The 27,500-nt window shown below is 34.3% G+C and overlaps 1 protein-coding gene across 1 annotated transcript in view; it reads right to left on the bottom strand.

The window, feature by feature from the left end:
* The window catches only part of LOC135195279 (doublesex- and mab-3-related transcription factor B1-like), an 89,472-nt gene that overhangs the window by 17,639 nt on the left and 44,333 nt on the right, over positions 1 to 27,500 (bottom strand). Inside the window, exon 4 of the mRNA XM_064221537.1 lies at positions 10,270 to 10,436. Coding sequence (XP_064077607.1) covers positions 10,270 to 10,436 — 167 coding nt within the window. The remainder of the gene's footprint in view (positions 1 to 10,269; positions 10,437 to 27,500) is intronic.

The raw sequence follows: 27,500 nt of genomic DNA, 5'->3' as shown, positions 1-27,500 counted from the left end.
ACAATAAAATAAAAATTCCCCACCTGGAGACGATTAAGAGAGTAACTCACACCCTTGGGAAATCCAACCCTTTTGCATTTACCTACCCAAATACCTTAGCCAAATCCCTGATTAACGTCCAACAAAAGACATCGCCCAAAGACTCTGGGGTATATGAGATCCCATGCCAGGACTGTGACCAATCTTACATCGGATTTACAGGTAAATCACTTCCCCAGAGATTAAATACAACACAAACGGTCAGTTAGGTATGGGACAACAGAACTCGGCTATTTTCAATCATATAAATGAACATAACCATAGAATAAACTGGAATATGTCACGTGTAATTTTATAGCAGCAACTGCCGGTACAAGAGTCAAATGATGGAATCGGCCTTAATAAAAGAGCAGCAGGTAATGAACATCTCAAAAGGGAATTGGGACATCGGACATCGTCGACGCAGTGTTCATTCAACCAACGCTTAAGAAGATTAAGGAAGATTATCAGCGGGGGTGACCTAAATTGGCTTACTTGTGGACGAATCTCTTGGTATAAATCCACCTTTTCTGTAAACTTTTCTCATTCATATACCTGAAGAGAGAGACAGCAGTCTCTGAAATATAGTACTTTTCTCTCTACATTTTGGTGTTTTTATAGGCTCCTTTTATTAGATGGAATTCTGTTGTTACAGAACACTTTTACCAGTCATATATATATATATATATATATATATATATATATATATATATATATATATTATATATATATATATATATATATATATATATATATATATATATATATATATATATATATAAACTCGTAACGCCTACTTAACCAATAAATCAAACCCGTTCGCTACACTCGACGTTAAAGGAATTTCGACATAACGTTCAGATGAGGCGAAGCTTCTGGAATCCTTCCAATTCCCAGAATCAAAGCCGCGAGAGCGATAATGTTGCATCATCGTGCACAATTAATGCAGGATGGAAAAACTATGCTGCAAAACTGAAGTAGATTCCTTTAAATATTCAAGAGAAAATGTAGCGAATCTAGTCTCTTCAATAATGGAAAGACGTGGAGCGAAGATGGATTCCAACCGATTTATTTAAAATGTAAAAGAATATAAATTTCAGATTCTGAATATTCAAGAAAATGGATTCAGAATCTACCAACGAGAAATGTAAAAAAAAAAAAAATGATATGCAACTACAAATTAAGTTTCATCCGTTAAAATAGATATAAAGGAATCAGTTGAGAACGATATTGCATTCATATACTATTTGACAAAGTAAAGAATGATCACCGTAACAGAAAATTATACTAAAAATGACTTAACGTAATCAACAAATATATATGTATTTCCATGAATTCCGTATTAACCTTATTTCTGAACAATTTTTATTTTATTTTTTTTTTAAATCATGAGCCAATTGCTAAACCAACCGGGCCAACAAAAGGGGCCATCAAGTTCCCTTCTCGCCCCCGTGAGTCTACCTAATTGAGCGGGGTCCAGTGAAAGATGCTGACGGGGCAATGCGTGCCCCCCACCTCCCCCAACCCCATTCAAGAAAACCATGACGGCTGATTTACTCGGCTGCGTCCAAAAACTTAGAGGAGGGGAAATTTGCGATCATCTATAACCTTAAAATAAATAAGGAGCCTTAAAATAAATAGGGAGGCTTCGGTGCATAGTCGCTCGAAGTAATAGGGTTTTGCTCTCTCTCTCTCTCCTTATTGAATTCCATATTTCATTTCATCATGTTATGAACGATGCCAATTTCTGATACAATTTTTATAGTTATCTATTTGAGTCGTTCAGAAAAATTCAAAACACCTAAATTATTTTATGTACTTTGCGAAGTAATTAATCCAGTAAATAAATAACTTATATGCATTTAAGAGCAACATGGAAAATAACTCATATACAGCATTTAAGAACAACATGAAAAATAACTTAATTACAACATTTAAGAGCAACATGGAAAATGAGTTATATACAACATTTAGGAACAACATGGTAAATAACTTGCACAAAAAAATTAAGAACAACACGGAAAATAATATATACAACATTTAAGAACAACATGGAAAATAAATTATATACAACATTTAAAAGCAACATGGAAATTTATATTGACGAGGTCGTTAAACAAAACATTAATTAACTGAAGTACTCTTGGAATTTACACAGCGTACGGGAAAAAAATCATCTTCAACTTGAAGCTTGAATTATTAAATTGGTTACGGGTCTTGGAAAATATGCATCTATATTTTAACAAAATGAAAATGAAAATGCATATAAACTTCCCTTTCAATACTGAGAAATAATGCTTTTTATGTTCATCCTTTAGTCTGGAAGGCTTCCAAGAAAGTTATATAATAATAATCATATAATATAATAATAATAATAATAATAATAATAATAATAATAATAATAATAATAATAATAATAATAATAATAATAATAAGGGTTCGAAAGCTTTGTAAAGGGTATTTAAATTATACACGAATTCGCAAAAATTTTTATTATTGTGTAACCGCTAAAATTAACAGGAAAAATTAAATGTTAGTCACCTTCCCGGGAACCAATGAAGAACCCGAACCTGCCGGAAGGAGTTGTGCTTCTGACCGTACTCAAGAGAGCTCTCGCAACACCTCACGAATTAAAAAGGAGATGGACTCGCCACAAAGGTCCAACGCCTACAGACCCATTTCTCTCATCAGCTGCACAGAAAAGACGGCAGAGAGAATGGTGGTTAAACAGACTGCTGTGGAAAACAGGGCCTTACACCACCGCTTATATGCCTACAAAGAGGGGATAGGCACCACGGAATGTCTAGCAGATGTGATGGCCACAATAAATAACAAGAAAGCAATCGTAGTATTTCTCGACCTAGAAAAAGCCTACGAACTTGCAAGTGCAGCTGCTATCCTGGCAGCCTTAGCCAACAAGACGGTTTAAAGGCAAACCTTCTAGCATGGACCAAAAGATACATGCAAAACAGACAAGCCAGAGTTACCTTTCAAGGAGCAACCTCCGAATTCCTCAGTCTGGAAAATGGAACACCCTCAAGAGGAATACTCAGCCCCTTCCTCTTCAATATACTAATGGAGAAATTAGCCAACAGCCAAACTTCCCAAAAATGGAGTTGAAATTTTCATATATGCAGATGATGTGTGCTTGGTCAGCACAGACAGGCATAGAGCCCACCAACACATGCAAATCGCGATAACACAGATTGAAAACAAATGCACAGTCCTAGGACTTAAAAATCAACCACGGCAAAACCAAGGCAATGGCAATCAAATACAATACAGACCTGAACCCAATACAACTCATGGGAGAACCCATCGAATGGGTAGACAACTTCATGTACCTAGGAGTCAACATCAACATACAGCTCTCACCACACAAACAAAGAAATAGAAACACTTAAACAAAAGATCAAATGCAGACAAAACGCCATGAAAGAATCACCTCGCTAAGGCAGGGAGCCGTATACCATGCCCTCAGAATTTTCTACATACAGACAATAAGATCAACAGTAGAGTATGCTGCACCAGTCCTCACTAATCTCACAAGCACTGAACAAAAAAGTTTTGAGGTAATCCAAAACAATGCCCTTAAGACTCATTACAGGAGCACCAATGTGGACCAACCTATGCATCCTGAGACATGAAACAAAACTACAATCTCTGACTCATAGGATAGATCAGAGAAAGACATCCATCCTGCTAAAAAACCTTAAAAAATGACAGAGACTGTCCACTCAAAAAGGAGATCAGGAAATGCATTAATCTCCATGAAGAGCTAGACCCTCCCAAAACATTATGCTGGAGACCTTCTAGATACACTGAGAAGAGTAGGCATGCAAAATCATGCTGCAGCCATCAGGGAAGACAACCCCTTCAGTGAATACACAGAATCAGCACCCTGGGAACCAGAACCTTTTAACACAAACTACACAATTCTTTTTCCAGAACAAGCAAGGCAAGCATGCACCGCCCAACCAAGCAGGTTCAAAGCAAGCAGGCACAAGAAGCAATACAGTTGACAACCGCCACAAACATATACTTACAGATGGATCAGTAGACCTCAGCGTCCCAGCGGCAGCAGCAGGGGTCTACTCAACAACACTCAAAGAAGCTGGAGGCTCTCCGACAATGCCTCCACACTACAGACAGAGCTAATAGCTATCGCCAAAGCACTAGAAGACTCCCAACACAGACTGGGCAACACTACAATACACACCGGCTCGAAAGGAGCAATACAAGCCATCACAAAAGGCAAAGCAAAGGAAAATATCAAACTCCTAACGAGCATATGGGCACTGGCAAAAACTCCATCAAAGCAGAAACAGACAAATAACTCTCAACTGGATCCCGAGCCATGTAGGAATACAAGAAATGAGGAAGCTGATTCCCTGGCAAAAAGCGGGCTACACATAAACAATGTCAACATCAAAATAAACCTCTCACTAACCCAACTAAAAAGCATAGCAGCAGCATACTGCCAAACACAGGAGGAAAGCAAAATCAGGAGAGCCATCTTCGGAGGCTCCAAGACTGCAAAATGGTATGCAGACACCACACAGCATACCGAAGAACATGACACGAGCACTAGCGGTAATAATACACCGTCTAAGGTTCGGATACCAATGCACATGGCAAAAAATAGAAAACAACCCTAAACCATGTAAATACTGCGAAACAAATACAGAAGAACCACTGGAACACTATATATTACACTGCCAGAAACACAACAACTAAGACAATGTGATGAAGGAGATCAACAATCAGTCACTCAAATAACAAGACACATCCTAAACAACACCCAACAGCTTACAGGCTTCCTATGCTCCTACCCACCACCAAGGTAGGTGCAAAACACTCCTAAATAGCAGAATCTCGGGGACATCAGTCAAGACCCCTCACACCCCCTGCCATCCCTATCCACTCACATACAAACCATAAAACACAGAATAACAAACAATCCACCCAGTGCATGACTGACACAAAGACAGCCAACATCAACCTACATCACCCAACATCCAAAAGCAAAGCCCCGACTCTGACATCCTTCATCACTACCTCACCTCATGCACAGCATTCCTTCAGCCTCATGCATCAACAACACACACTACTTCCCACTCGGAATTGGAACGGAATAAGGAAATGTTTTGTGGACCTCACAAGCTAACTGACTAGCAATCTTTTTCTCAGACTCATACCCTTCCTTCTTCTCATCTGTTGGCCTCTCTGACTTGCCAACACTCACTACTATTGCACTTTTCCTACTACTGAAGGGCACCTTAGGGTTTAAAAAGGTTGGACAACCTTACCCATCAAAAGTTTCTTTCCAATATCACACTCATCAACTCACGCATTATCACCAAATAAAGAACCATATCCTACCCATTACCACTTCTCACCATCCTGAGTTACGGGCTGCTCTGTGAGCAAGAGCCCGTGCTGACACAAGGTCAGCTAAATCAAAAACAACAACAACAACCACAAAGGTTAATACGGGCTGCTCTGTGAGCAAGAGCCCGTGCTGGCACAAGGCCAGCTTAATCTTAAACAACAAACAACAACAACCACTGGAATTCAGTCCCTCAGCAATTATCGCTTGATAATGTCCTGTCGATCAGGAGGAAACGTCGCGTTAGAGAGAGAGAGAGAGAGAGAGAGAGAATTGTATAAGTAATAATAAATCAAATAACTCAACCGAATTTTACCATGCCCTTTGGTGCGTTGCTCGCCAGTCTAAGCAACAACGAGAAAGCCGTCATCAGAAAGATAGAGAAAACTCTTTACAAGATTAATAGTGCTGAAGCAGCTGTCATTTTTAACAAAACAAATAATAATAATAATAATAATAATAATAATAATAATAATAATAATAATAAAGATTGGGTACTTAAAAATGTTCAAATTTCTCATCTTTCTCATAGAGATGACAATTCAGAAAGTAAATAAATCACCAAAACGTTTTTCTTATTGATCATAATTAGTTATCAAAACCTACCCTGATTTTCTTCTTCACTAGCGATGATTATTGAGTTCCCTCTTACACTGACTATATTTCGAAAAAGCAATTTTCTCTTTCGGTCTCCCCTCCACCCAGGTCTGTCCTTTACTACCAAGGATTTAAATTAATCCATAAATCGCTACTGCTGCTACTGCGGTATCTCTCGCTGCTTGCCTAAAACATTGATATTGGAACTCAGCGGGGAACAGTGGTCTCGACTATGTCTATATGTATGTAGGTATGTATATATGTATGTTTGTAGAGCCTATGAATATTTATTCAAAAAGGACTGTAAAACCTTTAAGGGTTTTAGAGTTCATGTATATTAACACATAGTAATGCATTGACAAATATGTTGATACGATAAGTTGCGGCATTGATACGTATTAGGTGTTAATTCATCTGAATAATATTTTCTATGATTTTGAAGAAAATCTGTGACTAAAATAATTTTAAGGTTTTCTTCAACTAATGCAAACGCGCAAATAAGAGAATACGGAATGTTCCACCGGACAGGATAATTATAAAGTTCAACCTGAGAGCTTAGAAAATCAAGTTTTTCTTTTGACTTTACCTTCAAAAGAATCATCAACCATTGCAATCGTACAAATAACGGAATACGGAAAACACCAATGGACAGCGGAAAAAATATAGTTTTTTTCCTGAGAATCTATAAGACATAAAAAGAGAATATGGAAAGTTCCACCAGAAAGAGAAAATGCAAATTTTTTCTTTGATTTTCAAGGGAATCCATAGCCACTTGAACTGTTAAGGAAATTTCCACCACACGGAGGAGGAAATAAATTTTTTTTTCACTGATTTCAAGGGAATCCATTTTGAAACAGCAACCGTGCAAATAAGAGAATACGGAAAACCCCATCGGACAATGAATAAAAAAAAATGTTTCTCTTAGCTTTTCTGAGAATCTATAATGTTTCAAAAAGTTAATATGGAAAGGTTCCACTGAAGAATATAGAAATTAATTTCTTTGGGGATTTTCAAGGGAATCCATAACCACCGCAACCGTGCAAATAAGAGAATATCGAAAGCCCCACCGGCCATAGGAGAAAAATGATCTGACCAAAAAATGGCTACCCCTATTATAACCGGTCATTTATTTACGACGTTGAGGCGCTTTTCCATTACAGAACACTAGACTATAACCCCATAAATATTCAGCGGCCCGATTTAGCCTTCGAAGCAGGGCGCATTTAGGCTCTTCACGAAGTCCCACAGTCCTAAGGCCATTTTCAGAGCCGCGTCAACGATATTCCTTCGACGGGTCTCCCGTCGGAGGGCTCACCGAATCAGCGGCCGAAGAGCCAAAGGTAATCATTTAGTGGCAGAAAGGTGGAGAGGCAGAGGCAGCCCCCCACCCAACCCCCCCACAAAAATTTAAATAAATAAGAATATTCAAAAATGTAATAAATAAATAAATAAATAAAGGGACGGTTTGTGATCTGAAGTTTATTTGAATAAGAATCGAAAAGAGAGAGAGAGAGAGAGAGAGAGAGAGAGAGAGAGAGAGAGAGAGAGAGAGAGAGAGAGAACCTAAAATAATCATTCTGACACTCAAGTTATTTCAATAGGTATAATGGAAGCTGAAAGAAAATTATTTTCGTTTCAGAACAGAAGATGGTAAATAAATGAGAGAAATAGAAAAGCAGAAAGAGAAACAGAGTTAATTGAGAGGACAGTGAAACTTGCACAATTTCGTTTTTATGATGGACAAATGGAAAATGCATTATGTTTTGTAGGCGGAGAGATTCATTAAAAGAGGTATAACATCCCTTGGTGGAAAAGAGTTAGGAATTTGGTATTTAAATTTCTCATTTACTTCGCAAGGATAGAACACACCACGAAATAAGCCATAAAGGTCAGTAAATGCATTATTATGAGCATATATATACATACAATCGTGTTCATAAACTTGGCTGTATTCATAAATTTAAATACGCAATTCATATGCGCGGGGAAATGAAAAAGTTATTGGTCCACAACAGTGGGTTAGTTGCACGACGCATGTATGACAATAAAGTTTATTATCGAACATTTAAAATCCCTGTGATTTTAACCAAATAGTGTATTTTGAAAGCCACATTTTTATAATAAACTGTCAGACCTTAGTCAAAGGAATGTAATGTGGCATTGGAAAAGTATATGGCTTGGCTGGAAAGTGAAGTAATGAGAATAAAAGGCTGGAAATGAGAAATATGGGCACCAGACATTCCAGAGGACTTCCAGTTTTATTATTTATTAAATATTTATCAGTATTTAGGAGTCAAAGGACTATAACGTGGCTCTGGAAAAGAAAATGACTCGCCTGGAGAGCGAAGTAATGAGAGGAAGGGCAGAAAATGTGATGTGTGGACAACAGATATTCCAGAGCACTTCCAGTTTTGTTACAAGCTCTGTGACCGCATCTGGACAGACTACGTAGCCGTAAAAGTTACCTTCATGGTTGTCTGAAAATGTTTCTGCATAGAAGAGTTGAGAGAAAATGCAGCCATAACTTTCGCCGGCGAGAGAAGAGGGTGAAAACCTTCGATGGAAAGTGGTGCTTCCAGGAGATAAAATATTGTTTGGGAAAAATACATTGGATGGCCTGTGGAGTTACGTTTATGCTAGACGTCTGGGGGATGAAAGAGATCAAATATCCTTTCGGAGAAATATATTAGATGGTTACATGAGTTATATTAAGTTTATGCTAGACGGCTGGAGGAGGCATATTTATGAACATATAAAAGTGGAAGGAATAGCAAGTAATGGGAAGTATTACGCGAAAATAAGAACACGAAAGCCTGTTTAACTATGTGGTATAAATTCAAGTGATAATAATTACATTGAAAGTTAGCATTGTGATGACGTATGTCATATAACGGATAAAAAAAAATAGGCATAAATAATAATGGATAACGTAAAACAAGAGCAACGATTTAGATATAAATTTCTGAATATCCAAGTTTTATTAGAAGCCTAAACCCTGATGTTGACTACCTTATAAAACATTAAAGAACAGTTATTAGAGTGACGAGTGTGCGTAGATTATCATCAACTGAGTTGAACGATTTGGCATGGTGAAAAGATAATAGGATACGAAATGCTTTGGCAAAAAAAAAAAAAAAAAAAAAAAAAAAAGTAGGTACACAAATAAATTAGAATGTCCAAGTTACGAGTTGGCAAAGGGTCGCAAATCCGCACCTGAATAAAACCATAGGGTTAATTTGGTTGGCTGCCAGCTACGGTAGTTTGAGCAGCATAATGAGAGAGCAAAGTATTAAGCTGTTTGCCAGTCGACTGGTTTAGGAACGTTTATGATAGTTCCATTTCCAGTTTAAAAGTATGATTTTGTTATTATTCAAATTAGAAAGCTATATAATATAAAAGCTTTGTATACGCACGCTTACAAACAGGTAAGTGGTAAACTTATAAAAACAGCGTACATAAGGCCATTTTTATGAAGAGTCTAGATATTAAATCTCACAGCTGTAAAAACAATACAAAAAATACGATATAAATATATAATAGGGCTAACAAAAATAAAATTGTCAGCTTTCTTTTTTTCACCCAGTTCAGAGACTGGTTGTTCCTCTCCCTTTTGTTTGCGATAAAATGGTTGAAGGATAAATTTTAAAAAGTTTAGAGAGTAAAAAAAAAAAGTCTTCATGATAAACCAGTCTTTAATATACTCTGCACGAACGGTAAAATCTTATCTTTATGCTCATCTACATTTTTCTCCCACGAAAATCTATTTTTAACCAATTTTCTTGCAATACCAGCAAGCAATTTACCAAAATTTAATTTCGTAAAAGTCGTGGAGTATTTTAAAGCAATCATTTTATGATGTTTAATTTCGATCAACAAAAAAGGAAATGTTATCAGCAATTCTCTCACATTCCAATATTCGATCTCCGAAAAAAATAATTGTATTAACATAATACTCCATTGAAAGTTGTGGTGCCCATCGGCTCCCCCACAAAAAAAAAAAAAAAAAAAAAAAACATATATATCTATATTTATTCTCTGGACATTTTTATGTAGATATTTTTTTTTCGATTACGACAACAGTCGTTCGAATGGAATTCCCTTTCGGTATATCCTCTAAAAAAACAATGGTTTTAAATAATTACTCCAAACTAAAGCTATCTGAATTTAGAGTGGCAAACACTAACCACCATTCCTGACATATGAATTTCATTAGAAATAAACACAAATAACGGAGGCCAACCAATTAACTCTTTTAAATCAAATACTCGATATAACGTTTTTTGTTTACAAATTCCAATGCCATGAAAGGTGTGGTCGGGGGAGAGGGAGAGGGGAGGGGGAGGGGGAGGGGGAGGGGGAGGGGGAGGGGGAGGGGGAGGGGGAGGGGGAGGGGGAGGGGGAGGGGGAGGGGGAGGGGGAGGGGGATGGGCAGCTGGAAATAGAATTGTCCAATATTGTAGGGCATTTGATGTACTGCATTTGCATTGCATGTTAACGAATATTGGAGGTCACAGCCATTATTCACCAAGGTCAAACTGATATCCTTTGAAAAATGGGCCAAAGGTATTTTACTTAGCGTAAAACAACTTCTTCCTTCAGTTTACTTTAACTTAAAGAAAAAAAAGGAATAAAAAAAAAAAGAAAGAAAAACAGAAAAAACGTTGCACACAATAAAAAGAATCGATATACTTCATTTGATTTCTATGAAATATAGACTATCAAGACAAGCAATATATATACACAGTGAAAAGAGGGAATTAGAGCAGTTGGACAGTGAGTCAAAAGACATAAAGATAATAAAAGCAGGTGAGCGCAATGATCTAAAGGTGATACCTGGAGAAAACTAGTTACACTGTGAAAAGTTAGAGAAGTTGGATAGCAAGACAGAAAGAAAGGAAGCGGAAATGGAGGTGGAGTAATAGGCTAAAAAGTGGATGCAGCTAGGAATCTAAATGACGCCGAAATAAACATTTAGTAATGCCTACAGTGCACCAGGTAACGTACTCTAATGGCACTATCGCATTTCGGACGAAATAATGAGGCATGCTAAAACAATTATGATAGGAACACATAAAGATAAACTACTAAAATGTTTCCCTATACTTATATCCGAAGCAAATAATAATAATAATAATAATAATAATAATAATAATAATAATAATAATAATAATAACAAAAACAATACATTTCGATGTCAACATTTCGATGGTCACAGCAAACGCCCTCTGCGTTTACAGTTTACGATGCGACTGGGTGATACTTTTGGCGGTTTTTATTCAAGAATTGATACTGGGTGCTCGTTGCCAAAACAACTGACTCAACAAATCGTTGGTGTCATTAGTATCACGACACGAAATGCGCCAATCTTAAACGTCGACGAAAAAAGCAGTTGCTAAAGTGTTTTTTTTTAAAGGTTACATGACGCACTACCAAAATGAATATACTTTCAATCTTTTGTAATCTGTAGAAATAAAATAGCAAATCAAAAGTTTAAATCGCTATTGGCAAGTACGCAAAAAGCTATGCTGTAATCAAATGCTTCCCAGATAAAACAAAGCGTTTTATATTCTGCATGAACACTGCGGGGAGAGAGAGAGAGAGAGAGAGAGAGAGAGAGAGAGGAGAGAGAGAGAGAGAGAGAGAGAGAGAGGTCATTCAAGGCTGAAACGGAAAATGAGAGAGAGGTTTGAAAGGCGTAACAGAAGGAAAACCTCGTAGTTGCAGTATTAATCATTTCTAGGAGAGGGTGGAAAGTAATATGGAAGAAAGTGAGTATGAAAGGAGGTACAGTAAAAGGAACGAAAGGGGTTGCAGCTGGGGGCCTAAGGCACACTGCAAAGAACCTTAAGTAATGCCTACAGTACACCGCATGATATGCACTGACGGCACTACCCCACTACGTCGGCGGGAGCCTTTGGGAGATGTTTGCCCTACTGGGATAAATTGTTTTTCAGAATGGTGGATTTACGATATTTCAATTAATTCTATAATTAACCAAACAAGGAAAATGGAAATATTAAACATGAAATTGCAGTAACCACAGCGACCTTTTAACCTCAAATTCTTCACACTTTTTGGATATGCTTGTCACTACAAAGCCTGAGATATGAAGCAATTCTGACTTCCGTAATAGGGTTCGAACCCACATCCCGAGTATCAGAAGGAGGTCGCGTTACCGACCTGACCACGAGAAGTATACAAGTATCCGGTTACATACTGTTGGGTTAGCTTTATAATTTCTGTCTTTTATGACTCAATAATAGCGCGAGGTTTGAATAATTCATATTTCTAGTGTGCCTTTTTTTTATCTAAGTCCTTTTAATACCTAAACCAGACTAGATAGGGTTGGGGTTAGTAAATTAATAAAAAGCCTAAAAATATATGTTGATCAATAGAGGAAATCTTTTTCATTAAAGATAGAAACCCCAAATACCATTGTTAGCCCGAATTACGACTACCACGGTTTTATGACTACCACGGTTTTATATCTTTATATATATGTATATACATATACACACACACACACACACACATATATATATATATATTATATATATATATATATATATATATATATATATATATATATTATATATAGTTTAGCGATGTTATTTCATTTGTGTTTATTATGTAATTATTAGTGTACATACGTAAATAAAAAAGAGAACAAAACGTTCCCTGCCACCCCGCCCTACCTCCTCCTCGTCATCTTTCGTTGTGGTAAATAAAATTCCTTTCTTTTTTTTATTGATTTTATTAACATTAATTATCAATTATCACATTAATATGTTATTTTATCATTATGTGTGTTTATTACTCGTTTATTTGTGTATAAATTGTGTATATTATATGTAATTTAGCTGTGTTTTGGTGTGGTTTCATAGCCCTAGAATGGATTAATGCATATTAAACATAATTTCAAAATTGGGGGGAAAATGCTTTGAGATACAACTGTTTCTTGATATTACAAACGATGGTAACGGAACAAAATTAAATTCGTATGTCAAGGTTCCACTGTGTGTATAGATATAATATATATATATATATATATATATATATATATATATATATATATATATATATATATATATATATATATAAAGCTTACAACCGTGATAGTCGTAATTCGGGTTAAAAATAGTATTTGGGTTTTATTTCTTTAATAAAAAAGATTTCTTTTATTGATCAACACGAATATTTTTAGGTTTTTTTTATTAATTTACTAACCCATATATGGTATGGTTATAACGACTTAGATAAAAAAAGTTACCAGAAATATGAATCATACAAAGCTCATTTACCAGAGTTGGCAATGATTAAATCCAACTGATTTAATCAAGTGATTAAATCATTGATTTTTTTCCAGTAAAAAATTATGATTTTTAGTTTTTTAATTTGTTTTATTTGAAAGCAAACAAATTGAAAAATATGGTTTGGAGGTTAATAAAAACTTGAGCATAACTGCGTTGCATCTATTTATTTTGATATAAAAAAAATTGCGAGTACATACTTTAGGTCAGGACTGGAAACCTAAAAGATACATCAATAGTAATTCTGCCATAAAATACATTTTGAGGAAAAAAATGCTTGAAAAAATATCTAACAAATAAAAAAATAAATAAAAAAATAAATTATCTTTATTTTTTTTTGTCGTTTACTGATGATATGAAATGTAGAAATTTAAGTAACACACACACACACACACACACACACACACACACACACACACACACACATATATATATATATATATATATATATATATATATATATATATATATGTATATATATATATATTAATTTATATATACGTATAAAGCAAGAGAACACTACCAAAATACAAACTAAATTAAAATTAAAGTGAAAACAGAGGGGGACAAACGTAAAGTTACCTTTCGTTCATTAAGTTAATGAACTCAGTCGTCTTGCATATGCAATGTTGCATATATTTCAGCCATCTAAAGATACCGGCGTCAGAGAGAGCATAAGAGGAGTCAGTTCCTCGCTGGCAGAGTGGTTTTCGAGCTGGGCTGCCAATCCGGTGGTCCGAGGTTCGATTATTTCTGGTGATAGAAGTACTTTCATTTCTCGATATAGTGTGGTTCGGATCCCACAATAAGCTGTAGGTCCCGTTGCTAGGTGACCAATTGGTTCCTAGCCACGTAAAAATATCTAATCCTTCGGGCCAGCCCTGGGAGAGCTGTTAATCAGCTCAGTGGTCTGGTAAAACTAAGATATACTTAACTTATAAGAGGAGTCTTTAACCAGAAGGAATTTGAGCACTACTCAAATAATCCCTTTAGCGACTAAATGTTGCAAGGAAAGCCTCTTTGAAGAAGAAGGTATTCTGACGCGGAATATACCTCCCATGGGGTCAGGGATTACGTCATGTTAAGAGACTTTACTGTGCTACTCTGAAAGTCTCCTTCAGTAAAGGAATATTGATTTATTGAATGTAAAATTGCAGAAAAGGTTGAAAATTGATATTTGCATAAAAAAAAGTGTGTACACTAGACAACAGATGGCAGTAGCGCTTGGCGTAGGCAGTAGTCGCCAAGGATAATGTACCGAAAAATGATATTTAGTCCATGGATGTCTAGCGTGAGTCGGGTTTTATAAAGGCCCAAAACGATGATTTTCGTTGGAGCTGCAACAAACAAGTGATTATAATAGTGTATCAAGTTTTGAGGAATATATGGTAATGTATTGTTTATCCATTTGGACGTTTTCTTGTGTGATGTAACGTTGGTTGCCACTAACTTTTTGATGTTACAGTGAATTATATGTTGTGTTGATGTAAAGCTTTGTGACTTGGGAATTATACTGTAAAATACAGTGATTAGTGATGAATAGTCTTGATGAAGTGCTGTATGGCGAGTCTTTGCTTTTGTGTAATGCGTCCGTAATTTGTTTAATGTTCTGTTTGTGACTTTAATTTCCTTACTAATTGTTATTAAAGTACATTTTAAGTTATAGTGGGTTGTCACTGTTTCCTGATAAATTCTCCTCGTAAATCCTTACCATAGAGAGATTTTTTTTTCTACAATATATATATATATATATATATATATATATATATATATATATATATATATATATATATATATATATATATATATATATATATATATAATATATATATATATATATATATATATATATATATATATATTCATATATATATATATATATATATATATATATATATATATATATATATATATATATATATATATATATATATATATATATATATATATATATATATATATATATATATATATATATATATATATATATATATATATATATATATATATATATTCATAGAGAATTTTTCAAAGAAAATGAGACGGACGAACGTGGGAAGGACTCTTTTAAGATTTACATGCATCAGTGATGGTGGTTCAAGCAGCATTTTTGCAGCACTTGTGCCTGTAGAAATCTATGTACATTTGAGCGAATAACCTCAATATCAAATTGCAGAATACGGTGTTTTAGCTACTTGCACTAATACTCGCATATAGAAGCAAAATTATATATATATATATATATATATATATATATATATATATATATATTATATATATATATATACTATATATACATATATTTATACTATATTCAATATATATATACATATATATATATACATACTATATATATCATATAGATATATACATATAGTATATACATATATACATATATACATATATATACATATATATATATATATATATATATATACATATATTATATATATAGATATATATATATATATATATAATATATACTATATATATATATATATATATAATACATATATATATCTATATATATATATATATATATATATATATATATATATATATATATATATAATGTGCCTATAAAAGATGTACATAGCCAATTCTCATTCAGGCATGAAACTGATTTATCACATTTTCCACTCGGTAATATATATTTAACGTTGACGCCTGAATGGGATTCCGATAACCAATTGCAATGGGGTGGGGCCATTGCAACAGGAGCAAAAATCTGTGAGAAACCATTTCGCAGCATAACCGCAAAATATGTCTATTTTTATTTTGATCATTTGGATTTGGAGGAATTAAATTCACGGCGTCACAGTAACAATCGTTGCTTTGGCCAATTTTTGCGAATACCAAAATTAAATTCAAGAGCTATGATCCTATTAAATATGATGAGAAGTTACTTTTTTTTATTCTGAAATAGCTATAATTTCATTGTGTTTTGGTTCCGGAATAATAATAAATGTTTAAAAATTCTACAACCATAATTTTCCGCTTCTTGTGCAACATAATTTTTTTGAAAGAAAAAAAAATCATACTACAATAGAAGTTCTCACTCTCATATACCATACACGAGATATTTATTAGTGATGCATTTCGTGAAAAATACATTTTACTCGGAATAAAAAAAAAAGAATTTAAGAGATACGCAAACATTCATACGAAAGTTTTCCTTCTGCCTGTATGAGTCAAAAAGAATGAACTGTCTGTCTGATTAAAGTTTTTTCTGACATGAGCAATAATCTTTATTTGACATGGTGCAGATTTTCTATGCCCCGCATCAGCCAGAATGTATTGATATAAAACGTTTAAGTTTCTTTAAAAAAAAAAAAAAAAAAAAAAAAAAAAAAAAGGTGCCGGGTGGGGGGGGGGGGGGGGGGGAGGATTGTGAAATGTGGTCTTCCTATTACTGCCTCGTTTTAGTTACGCTAATTAAGGTATGCATCTATCCATACTCTCCTTCCCATAGCAGGTTGTTGGATACTAAATGTCTCCCTTATACATCTTGCTGAACTAGGTGCCACCTTGGGCCAAGTACCCGCGATGGCATAAGGCCAACCAACCAACGAACTATAACTAATACAAACGGGAACCTTAAATATACGGATATGCCGTCATTAATAGCATGTATATATTAACTATCTACAGAGGAAAATATAACTATCATGATATTTCTAAATACCTCTGAAATTTTATCATTTGTTTCTGTCTATACACCAAATTTTGAAATAAAATTACGACCAACCAAAAGATTGATACGGACTGAAATAAAACAAAAAAACGAGGATCTTAACACCATTATTACAAGGAAAACTACACAAAGTGATAATGGAATTCGCCATTTTTCTCTTCCGATAAACAAAATTGAGATTTTGAAACCTTTCGTTCCAAATTTAGTTGAATTTTATCTACTTCGAAATAATTGCCTCAACTATAACTACTATATTAAACTTCAGATAAATAAATGAATTAGTCATGATGAAGGATATTAATCTATCAGCAAAGCATTCAGTTTACCGAGACAGTAATTCATATCACATGATTGTCCGACATTTAATAAAACATAACAATGTAGAAACGATTAAATCTACATTAACAGCGTAGTAGCTTCATCTACGCCCCTTTAGCATTCATTAGTGAACGGAGAATTCAAGTATACGTTTCGATTATGAGAGTTCTAAATATTTTTTGTAATGTTCACCTCTGGATACAAAATGCCCGAATGTACAAACTTCCTGCCTATCGAGAAACATCTTTTATTTCTTTAGCATTCACTAATGACCTTAGAATGAAAGTATACGTTTCGATTATGAAAGTTATAAATATTTTTGTAATGTTAACCTTTGGATCCAAAACACTCGTATGCATCAGATTCTTGCCTATCGAAAAACATCTTTTATTCCTTTGCCATTCATTAATGACCTAAGAATGAAAATTTATATTTCGAATGTGAGAGTTCTAAATTTTTTTCAATGTCCACCTCTGGATCCAAAATACTCGTGTGCATCAACTTTATAAAAGCCTATCGAAAAACTGCCAATTCCTGAATTAATCTTGATGTCATCCAACAATATGAGAAGGAAAAGCGATACATCACAGTGGAAGGGGTAACTCATCCTAAAGTGTACGTATATATATACCGAGTCATGAAGTATAATAGCTACCGACAGAAGGCAACATTTATATGTTAATGTTCTGGTTAACGTCGTATGAATATTCAAATGTTCCCTCGAACTCTGAGGGCAACTAAGAGCGGAGCTTCATTCCAGCAATATATGTGACGTTGTCCACATTTTCCATGTAAATTGTGAGAGTTATCCATTTTATGAAACAATTGCATTGAAGAGCAATTTAGTTTCATCCTGTGAAGAGAGCAAAAAAGTACTCCAGAAAAAAATTCTCTGTTCCTGAAATTAATTGCAAGACTTACATATAAAATAGTATATGAATGCCGACACGAATCTCTTCTAAATTTAAGGGGAGGTTTTTTGTAATACTTTAGTTAGTGTATGAATACATATACATACATACACACATATAAATATATAATATATATTTATAAATATATGTATATATATATAAAATATATATATATATATATATATATATAGTATATATATATATATATATATATATATATATATATATAAAATTATATCTATATAATACTTATCAGAGTAACCTCCATAAAGATATTTATCTATGAGTAAATTACGGCAACATACGAGATAAACTCAATGAAATATTCCCATATTCCATCCACAATTAAGGAACTTTATATTTTATGGAACTCCCATTACCTTACCCAGTGTTATACCGAGTGTCTTGGTTCAGCTAATTATAACCCCAGATGATAATCTAATAAGGGCTACCCCACGAGAGAGAGAGAGAGAGAGAGAGAGAGAGAGAGAGAGAGAGAGAATCTTTAAACTCTTCGTTGCCATTTCGTTGTATTTGGCTTCACGGCTGGATACCATAACACAAAATAACGGGCAACGTTTTAACGTTTTATCTACAATACATTTTTTCTTAACCAAAACAAAGATATACGTTACAATAGAGAAGTCATTACTGATGTATGACATAAATCATTGATGGAACGAAGACTATTTGCCATAAAATGGCATTATCGATTAAGAAAAGCAGTGTGTGTTAATAAGCGTTGGAGATTTCATTTAACCACGGATGGGACGATTGTGTAAAAAGTATATCTTAGTTTAACCAGACCATTGAGCTGATTAACAGCTCTCCTAGGGCTGGCCGGAACCAATTGGTTACTCGGCAACGGGGCCTACAGCTTATTGTGGGATCCGAACAACATTGTTTGGAGAAATTAATTTCTAATCACCAGAAATAAATTCCTCTGATTCTTCACTGGCAGGAGCTGGGAGCGAACTCGGGCAACCAGATTGATAGTCGAGGACGCAAGCCACTCGTCCAGTGAGGTGTAATGCTGGATGAACTAATTAATACCACAATTATAAAGAGCACGGAAATCAAGGGAAATCCTGATAAAGACGGCAGACAGAAGATGGGGTATGATAAATGGATTAGCTAAGATTAGAAGGCTCTTGAAAGACATCTGGCACATACACGGCCCAAAATGTATCACTCAGGTGCCATATGATGGATGATAAAAATAAAATGTTGGAACATATCAGCTAATAAAAAATTTTGTTTTATTTACTGGCTGTTGAATCTTTCGTATGCCCCTTCAGCTATTTGAGTAGTTTAATACCATGCTTGTTCTTTATTCTCATGTTTTCAATGTAAGATTTACTAAAAGAAATCACATTTTACCTACGAATAAGAAGCAAAATTATAATTTTTCTGTCATACTTTCTTTCTCTCAATATATATATATATATATATATATATATATATATATATATATATATATATATATATATATATATATATATATATATATATATATTTTACACACACGCACGCACACATACACACACACATATATATAGTATATAATATTGTTCAAATATAAATATATATATAGCATATATATAACATACATATAATGATTTTTTTATGAAATCACGACGCAAGGCTGACTGATTGGTACCCAGTATTTAGAATGAAATATGAGAAGATAATAAAAAAGGGTAAAATATCCAATTACAATTGACTGCAGGCTTTGAAAACGGCCAGTACTTTGAAGAGGAATCGGGTGACGGCAGCGAAAAATCCTATTAAGTCTGAATTTCATTTTCCGGTGCAAAGGAATCTATGGGATGGGTATTTCATCACGGAGGGTATAGAGGTCAATATTCCTTTCTTTTATTTCTCATCAAAGGCATGAAGCAAACACTTTTTCCCAAAATATTTCCTATCAGATTTGGTTTCTTCGGAAATTACTGTTCACCTTAACCTGACTTCAAAATAACTTATATAAGGTGGAAAATAATTAAAGTAAATAGCAGCCTACAATAACCCAGCAATAATATTTACAGTTTCAAGTGATTAATTTTTTCTAATACACACACACACACACACAGACACACACACACACACACACACACACACACACACACACACATATATATATATATATATATATATATATATATATATATATATATATATAGTGGCTATGGATTATGATGTATACCAATACATACATAGGTACATATATAATATATATATATAGTATATATATATATATATATATATATATATATATATATATATGGGGATACAATCCCCATTTACTTAGAGGTACGACATTGTACTAGCTTATATATATATATATATATATATATATATATATATATAGTATATATATATATATATACATATATATATACACCACACACACACACACACACACACACACACACACATATATATATATATATATATATATATATATATATATACTATATATATTATAAAACACTATTTCCCACTGATTTGTGACAGAAGAGCAGAAACTTGTATTTATTGCTGGATCAACTGGTGGGCTGCAGGCCGAGTTAGACCAAATGCATTGCTAACGTAAGCTAACGCTCCCCTATAGATTTCTGTATACGTGCATGTGTGTGAGTGCATAATAACTATATCCCAAAATACGCAAAATAAGGACAGCATTAGTCAGACTCATACAATTCTATACAGGTACACTGACTTGCACATTTCCCTCAGGTAAGGTTATAAATCCAACCACCGAATTACATCCACTTACATTTAGTTACCTGGCTAAATTTCAACAGTGAAGATCTGATAGCAAGACGTCCAATTTTGATAATATTTCCTAGAAGGAAAACATAGCAACTATAACAGTGCATATTGGATTTGATAATCACGGTAATGTTTTAATGAAAGTAAGATGAAGATTATTTCTTCAGTCTGCCTAAAGTAACGAGAATTTGAATCTCGTTAAACTTTTCTGTCGTGAAAGTGCTGTCGTGAAAGTGGTAAGCTTCGTGTATTTAAGGAAGCTTTAATAGTCTTTGGATTAACATGCCCCAGTTTTAATAGAAATAAAATTTACATTGCTGAGATTTATTGAAACTAAGATATATAAATGCAATAACCCCCACCCTTCAAAAAGGTGATAAAAACGTTCTAACAATTAGACTGCGAGAACGTATAAGCAGACAATACGTATGTACGTGTATCTGTGTGTGTAGAGGTATGTATGTAAGAGCACTTACGTATATAATAAATCTTACGTATATATATAATCAATCATATTTGGTAAACAATATACCAACGAGTGTATCTGTGTGTGCAGACGTACTTGTGTATGTATGTAAGAATACTTACGTATATAATCGATTCTTACATACGTTTATGATCAATCATATTCTGAAAACAATATGACAACGCTGTCCTAAATCCCGAAAGAACGTCGCCTGTCTGTCTATTAAAGCAGGTCGAGGCTGAGGCGCCTGACCCGAATTATTGAGGGGCCGGACCCCAACACACGATGTTGCATTCATATTGATGAACAAAGACCTCTTGCTAAAGGGATCCTGCTGAAGTGGACAGTTCTCCTCAACAGTTTCTTGAGGGTTTGTTGTTCTTGTTGATGATAGAGTGGAATAGACTACAGAGTTTAGGCCAGAGGCCAAGAGCTGCGACCTATGAGGACATTCAGCGCTGAAACGGAAATTGACAGTGAAAAGGTTTGAAAGGTGTAGCAGGAGGAAAGCTTCGCAGTTGCACTATGAATCAATTATTAGGAAAGGTTGGAAAGTAAGATGGAAGAAAGAGAATACGAACGGAGGTACAGTAAAAGGAGTGAAAGGGATTGCAGCTAGAAGCCAAAGGGACGCTGCAAAGAACCTTAAGTAATGCCTACAGTGCGCACTACGGAGGCTTGCTGATATTTAACAGTGATGAACATGGAATACCTTTCATTGCTGATGTAGGAGAGGATTTCGAAATCTTGTAGTTGAGTTGAATGCATAAATTAGCCCAAATGCCAAGCACTGAGACCTATGAGGACATTCAGCGCTGAAATAGAAATTAACAGTAATAGTTCTGAAAGGTGTAACAGGAGGAAAACATGGCAGTTGCAACTATGAATCAAGTGTTAGGAGAGGGTGGAAAGTACGATGGAAAAAGAGAATATGAAAGGAGATATAGTAAAAGGCATGAAAGTGGTTGCTGCTAGGGGCCGGAGGCACGCAGCAAAGAACCTCAAGTAATGCCTACAGTGCATCGCATGAGGTTCACTGACGGCACTAACCCCCTATGGGAAAAAAAACTTGTAGTAAGTGTTGATTGATTTCATTTATGGGAATCTGGCTGAAAAGCCGCCAAGAGTTCAGGGGCAATTTCAGCCATTCAGCGATCAAGGCAGTGAAATGAGGATGTTAAGTGGTTGGACAGCACGATGTAAGAAAGAAAGTTGGAACGAAGGTAAAGTAAAAATAATGAAAATAAAAATGATAGAAATAAAAATCTAAAAAAATTAAAAGTAATAAAAAATAAAATTAAAAGTAATGAAAACAAAAATATTAAAAATAAAATAAAAATAATAAAAATAAAATGAAAATAATAATAATGTAATAATAAAAATAAAAATAAAAATAATATTTAAAATGAAACTAAAAAAATAGAAAAAAATAAATAAAATGGCTAAAGTGGATACAGGTAGGGGTCCCAAGGGAGGATGCAAACAATCTTTAGTAATGCCTACAGTGCATAATGTGAGGCGCACTGACGGCACTAACCAACTAGTCCGAAAGATACGGTAATCATTCTGCTACGTACAACACTACCAAGGGTTGCATGATCTTACTTCACACTGATAATGTTACAGAATTGTACAATGATGTTATAAAAATAATCATCTCGTTAATAAAACTATTGAATATTAAGACTGCATCGAAAGTCTTGATATTTTACCACTCACAAACATAACTCGACACAAGCTAAGACAGATAGCATTCAGATAAAGCAAAAAAATAATAATAGCATAAATAAATAAATAAAGTAAATAAAAACACTAGAACTATTTGTCTTATGCGATTATAATTTACACTTTCACCAACCCCGCCCCTTCGCATAAATGACGTCTCCATTTCACTCTGTGCTGATCGCCAGTCAACACTTTGTTCAGCTCAGTGACTCGAAGTGATTTTTCCATCTGTTCGATAATTCGTACTAAAATTCTTTTTTCCGTTGTTTTATACATCATCTTGGGATGAGTAATAAAAAAATTCCCGTTTTTTTAAAAAAAAAAAAAGCTATTTATTTTTCCATTAACCTATATATATGCATATTGACTGTAATGTAAGTGTAAGAAAAACAACTGAATCCATTTCAGATTTCATTTTATAACACACTGATGTAATGTTTCGGATTTTCTTTGAATCTATATGATGTCAAGCAACATTAAATAGCATTGTGTTCAGCAAAAGCAATCAATCAAACATCCAGGGAAATGCAATTAAATCAATGGACAGCAACATCATGCACAGCAAGAAACTTTGTTTACGTTTAATATCAAATGCTCAGCACAACGAATAGAAACCTAAACAATTCCTTATAATAGGAAAGACGCAGACACAAACATACACACAAATATATATATATATATATATATATATATTAATATCATGTATATATATATATATATATATATATATATATATATATATGTATATACTTTAATCAATCAACTCGTTCTCTACTTCAACTATCTCCTCGTATTAATGCCGAAGTAAATAGCTCAGCAATTTAGTTCATTTCTCTTGAAAGCGACCGAAGGGACTTGGTACGGAAAATAAATGACTCTCTTAAGTACAATCAAATTGACAGACTTAACTGTGTTGCTAAGCCAAATGATATGGCTGAAAAATGAATTCGTAGTTATGCAATATATATATATATATATATATATATATATATATATATATATATATATATATATATGTGTGTGTGTGTGTGTGTGTGCGTGTGTGTGCGCGTGCGTGCGTATATATATATATATATATATATATATATATATATATATATATTATATATATATATATATATATATATATATATATATATATGTCGAGCTACAAAATTAATGTCCCTTAATATCCAATTCGCTCTACCTTAGAATTAATATATTTTCGTCCTCTCGTGGGTTCGAACCAGCGTCCAGTGGACAGAGGAGAAATCAGGACTTCAGTGATGTTATCGATTCGGTTAACATATACGAAAATATATCAATTCCGAGGTGGAGCGAATTGGATAAAAGGACATTTGTACCTCTTTGCGTGTATATGAATCGCGGTGATGTGATAAATATTCATATAAATACATACGTATATATAATATACATATATTCTAGGTTCAGAAAATGTTATGTGAGATTTTGGTGTCATCTAATTAACATATATTGACAGGAAGTATAATGAGGCTTTTTAAATACAGATTTTCAATTAAGACATCGATCCGTTCAAGCCGTTCATGTTGCCTAGTGAGAGGAGGGAGAGAAGAGAGAGACCGAGAGAGAGATCGAGAGAGAGATGAGAGAGAGAGAGGCGGAGACGGCAGGAGAGGAAGAAGAAGAGACGAGGGGAGAAGAGAGAGAGAGATTCCACCTTAAATTTATGATGCCGACGACCAATGTTCCCGACCTTCCTCAATAAATCAATGTTGGACGTCCAGACTTATACAGCAGTTAGTTCATTAGTTCATCGGCAGACCATAAAATTAAAGTTAGGGTAATATTTCACTTGGACCGCGTTCTCTATCCTCTAGAAAAGAAAGAGAGAGAGAGAGAGAGAGAGAGAGAGAGAGAGAGAGAGAGAGAGACTTCATTTTAACTTGGTCTGCTTTTTTATATCTGCGTTCCTCTCCAATATTATTTCAGCAAGTTTCCATTCTCTCTCTCTCTCTCTCTCTCTCTCTCTCTCTCATACTCGTTTGGGATACATACATACATGCATATATACACATGTATATATATACCTACATACGTATACCAATGTATACAGAGAGAGAGAGAGAGAGAGAGAGAGAGAGAGAGAGAGAGAGAGAGAGAGAGAGAGAATGTTTATTATTATAACCCTAACGGAAACAAACAACCAACTTTTCTTAAAAAAAAAAAAAAAAAAAAAATTATTGCCCGTTTCAATATGCAAATCTTCATAACGGATAGATAAATGTATGAAAACGCCCCAAAATGATTATAGTCGCCATTCATATCGAAAGTAAAATTGTCATTCATAATTCATAAAAAAAAACTTATTTATTGCCACTGAAATATGCATGTTGACATAATTTATCTCGTAAAGTGGTTAGATGGGGTCTCAGGTGAATGAGGATGATAAAGACAGTGAAATACGAGCGCATAAGGGTGAAATTACTATTGGACATGTCTAATTTTGCGGTCACTATAGTATCTATAATTTTTGTATAATACAGAAGCCATTTAAACACTCCTTAATTCAAGTTAACAATGATCAGTTATAGAAAAACGAGAATGATTTGCAAAAGCTTAATTAAATTTGGTATAGTATACCATTTACAACCCAATTTTATCGAAACTATCAGAGGCTGTAATTTGAAGAGATGTTTTTTCTTGCTTACAAGTGCATTGTGACTTCATGTAATCTTTTTTGTCTTCCTTCTCTTCGTATTTCAAATTCAGATAACTATCAGGTTTTGGAAGCTGCCTGGTAAAGAGATATATGAAAATTCCATGTATTTTTTTTTTTTTTTTTTTTTATGAACTGATACAAGAAATTGTAAAGTTCACGTTGAGAATCTTTCCAGGGTCTGAGACCAACTGGGAGTCGAAATAATGTGTGCGATGATTCCCATGACCAATCGACAATTCCAGAAAACATTTTGGACTCGTTTTGTGTAACTGAGTCCATAAAAAAGGTCAAAAATGGTCTCATTTCATTCCTACTCTTTGATGGGCAGTGCGCATTTTGCATTTAGTTAAGACTATGCAAAAGCTTTGTATAAAGTCTGTTTTTATAAGAAAAATAAATTGTATAAAGTTGTCTCGTATCATATGGTACAACGGTTAATCCATCCAGAGATGGTCATCAAATCCAGAATCTGTTAAACTATTCATTCCATTTTCAAAAAAGGCAGATTTTCAACGCTTGAAGTGAATCTATACTGCTGCACTATTTTTTAATCTCTCTCTCTCTCTCTCTCTCTCTTTATATATATATATATATATATATATATATATATATATATATATATATATATAATATATACAAAGCATCTGGCTCTGAGCTTCCATGTCATACGCGAAAACCGGAAGTAATTACTCAGAAGAGTTTGCTAGGCTAAACAAATGCACTTCATTTGGGATAAATGTTCCCGTTATTTCTTAACCCAACGGCTCTGGAGTATTTATATAAAGGGACTCGTGAGCGTTGCAGAGTTCAAAAGAGCTGTCTGTGATTTTCGTCAAATCAAGTGAATTCTCAGGATAAGATTCTTATCTCGATGGCTACATTTTGGGGAAATGTATGTCCTCTATTTACGGGAATGGGAAACTGATCCGGCTAAATGGTTAAGTTCAACCTGAATTACTACCCAAAAAAAAAAAAAAGCTAAAAATTAAAACCTGAAAATTACCGACGGACTTCTTGCTGCCAAAACACTTGAAACCGCACGATAAATATTTTCTAGTTCTCCCTTGCTTATCGTGTAATTTTAGACTCTCCTTACAAGTCATATTAAAGCAACTGTCCAGTCAAGCAATTTGCTTGATTTCAGTTTCTTGGAACTCCAGCTGAAGCAACACTATGAGCGTCATTAGTTCCAAATGAATGACACTTAAATCTTCCAGAAACGAACGTCGTTTCCCGATGGATTCACAACCATTCCAATAAACCCTTTGCTCTTAAGACATGGCTGTTTCAAGATGCATGAATATAGTATTCCAACATTTAAATCCTTGCTTTATTAGAAAATTCTATCTACTTGCAGAGGCAACCTTGAAATTCGCGAGAAAAGTGACCATACCGGAGGTTGAAAATCATAGCCCTCCACAATATTGAGGTATCTAGCACAACGTTTTGATGCACCGAAGTAACAATTACTGCATTCGATATTAGTCCCTCCCCGATAAGTGCCAACGGAAATATATAATTCTGCCCATCTGCGATGAGTTTCTTTGTTTTCGTATTCAATACCTGGCGCTGGGACCCGTCGAAATATCGTGTTGGAATTCTGACCGCAGCGCGAAC

This window comes from Macrobrachium nipponense, chromosome 16 (genome assembly GCF_015104395.2).
Source record: "Macrobrachium nipponense isolate FS-2020 chromosome 16, ASM1510439v2, whole genome shotgun sequence".
Classification (NCBI taxonomy): domain Eukaryota; kingdom Metazoa; phylum Arthropoda; class Malacostraca; order Decapoda; family Palaemonidae; genus Macrobrachium; species Macrobrachium nipponense.
Note: the sequence above shows the minus strand (reverse complement) of the source record. Positions and strands in the feature narration are given on the sequence as shown.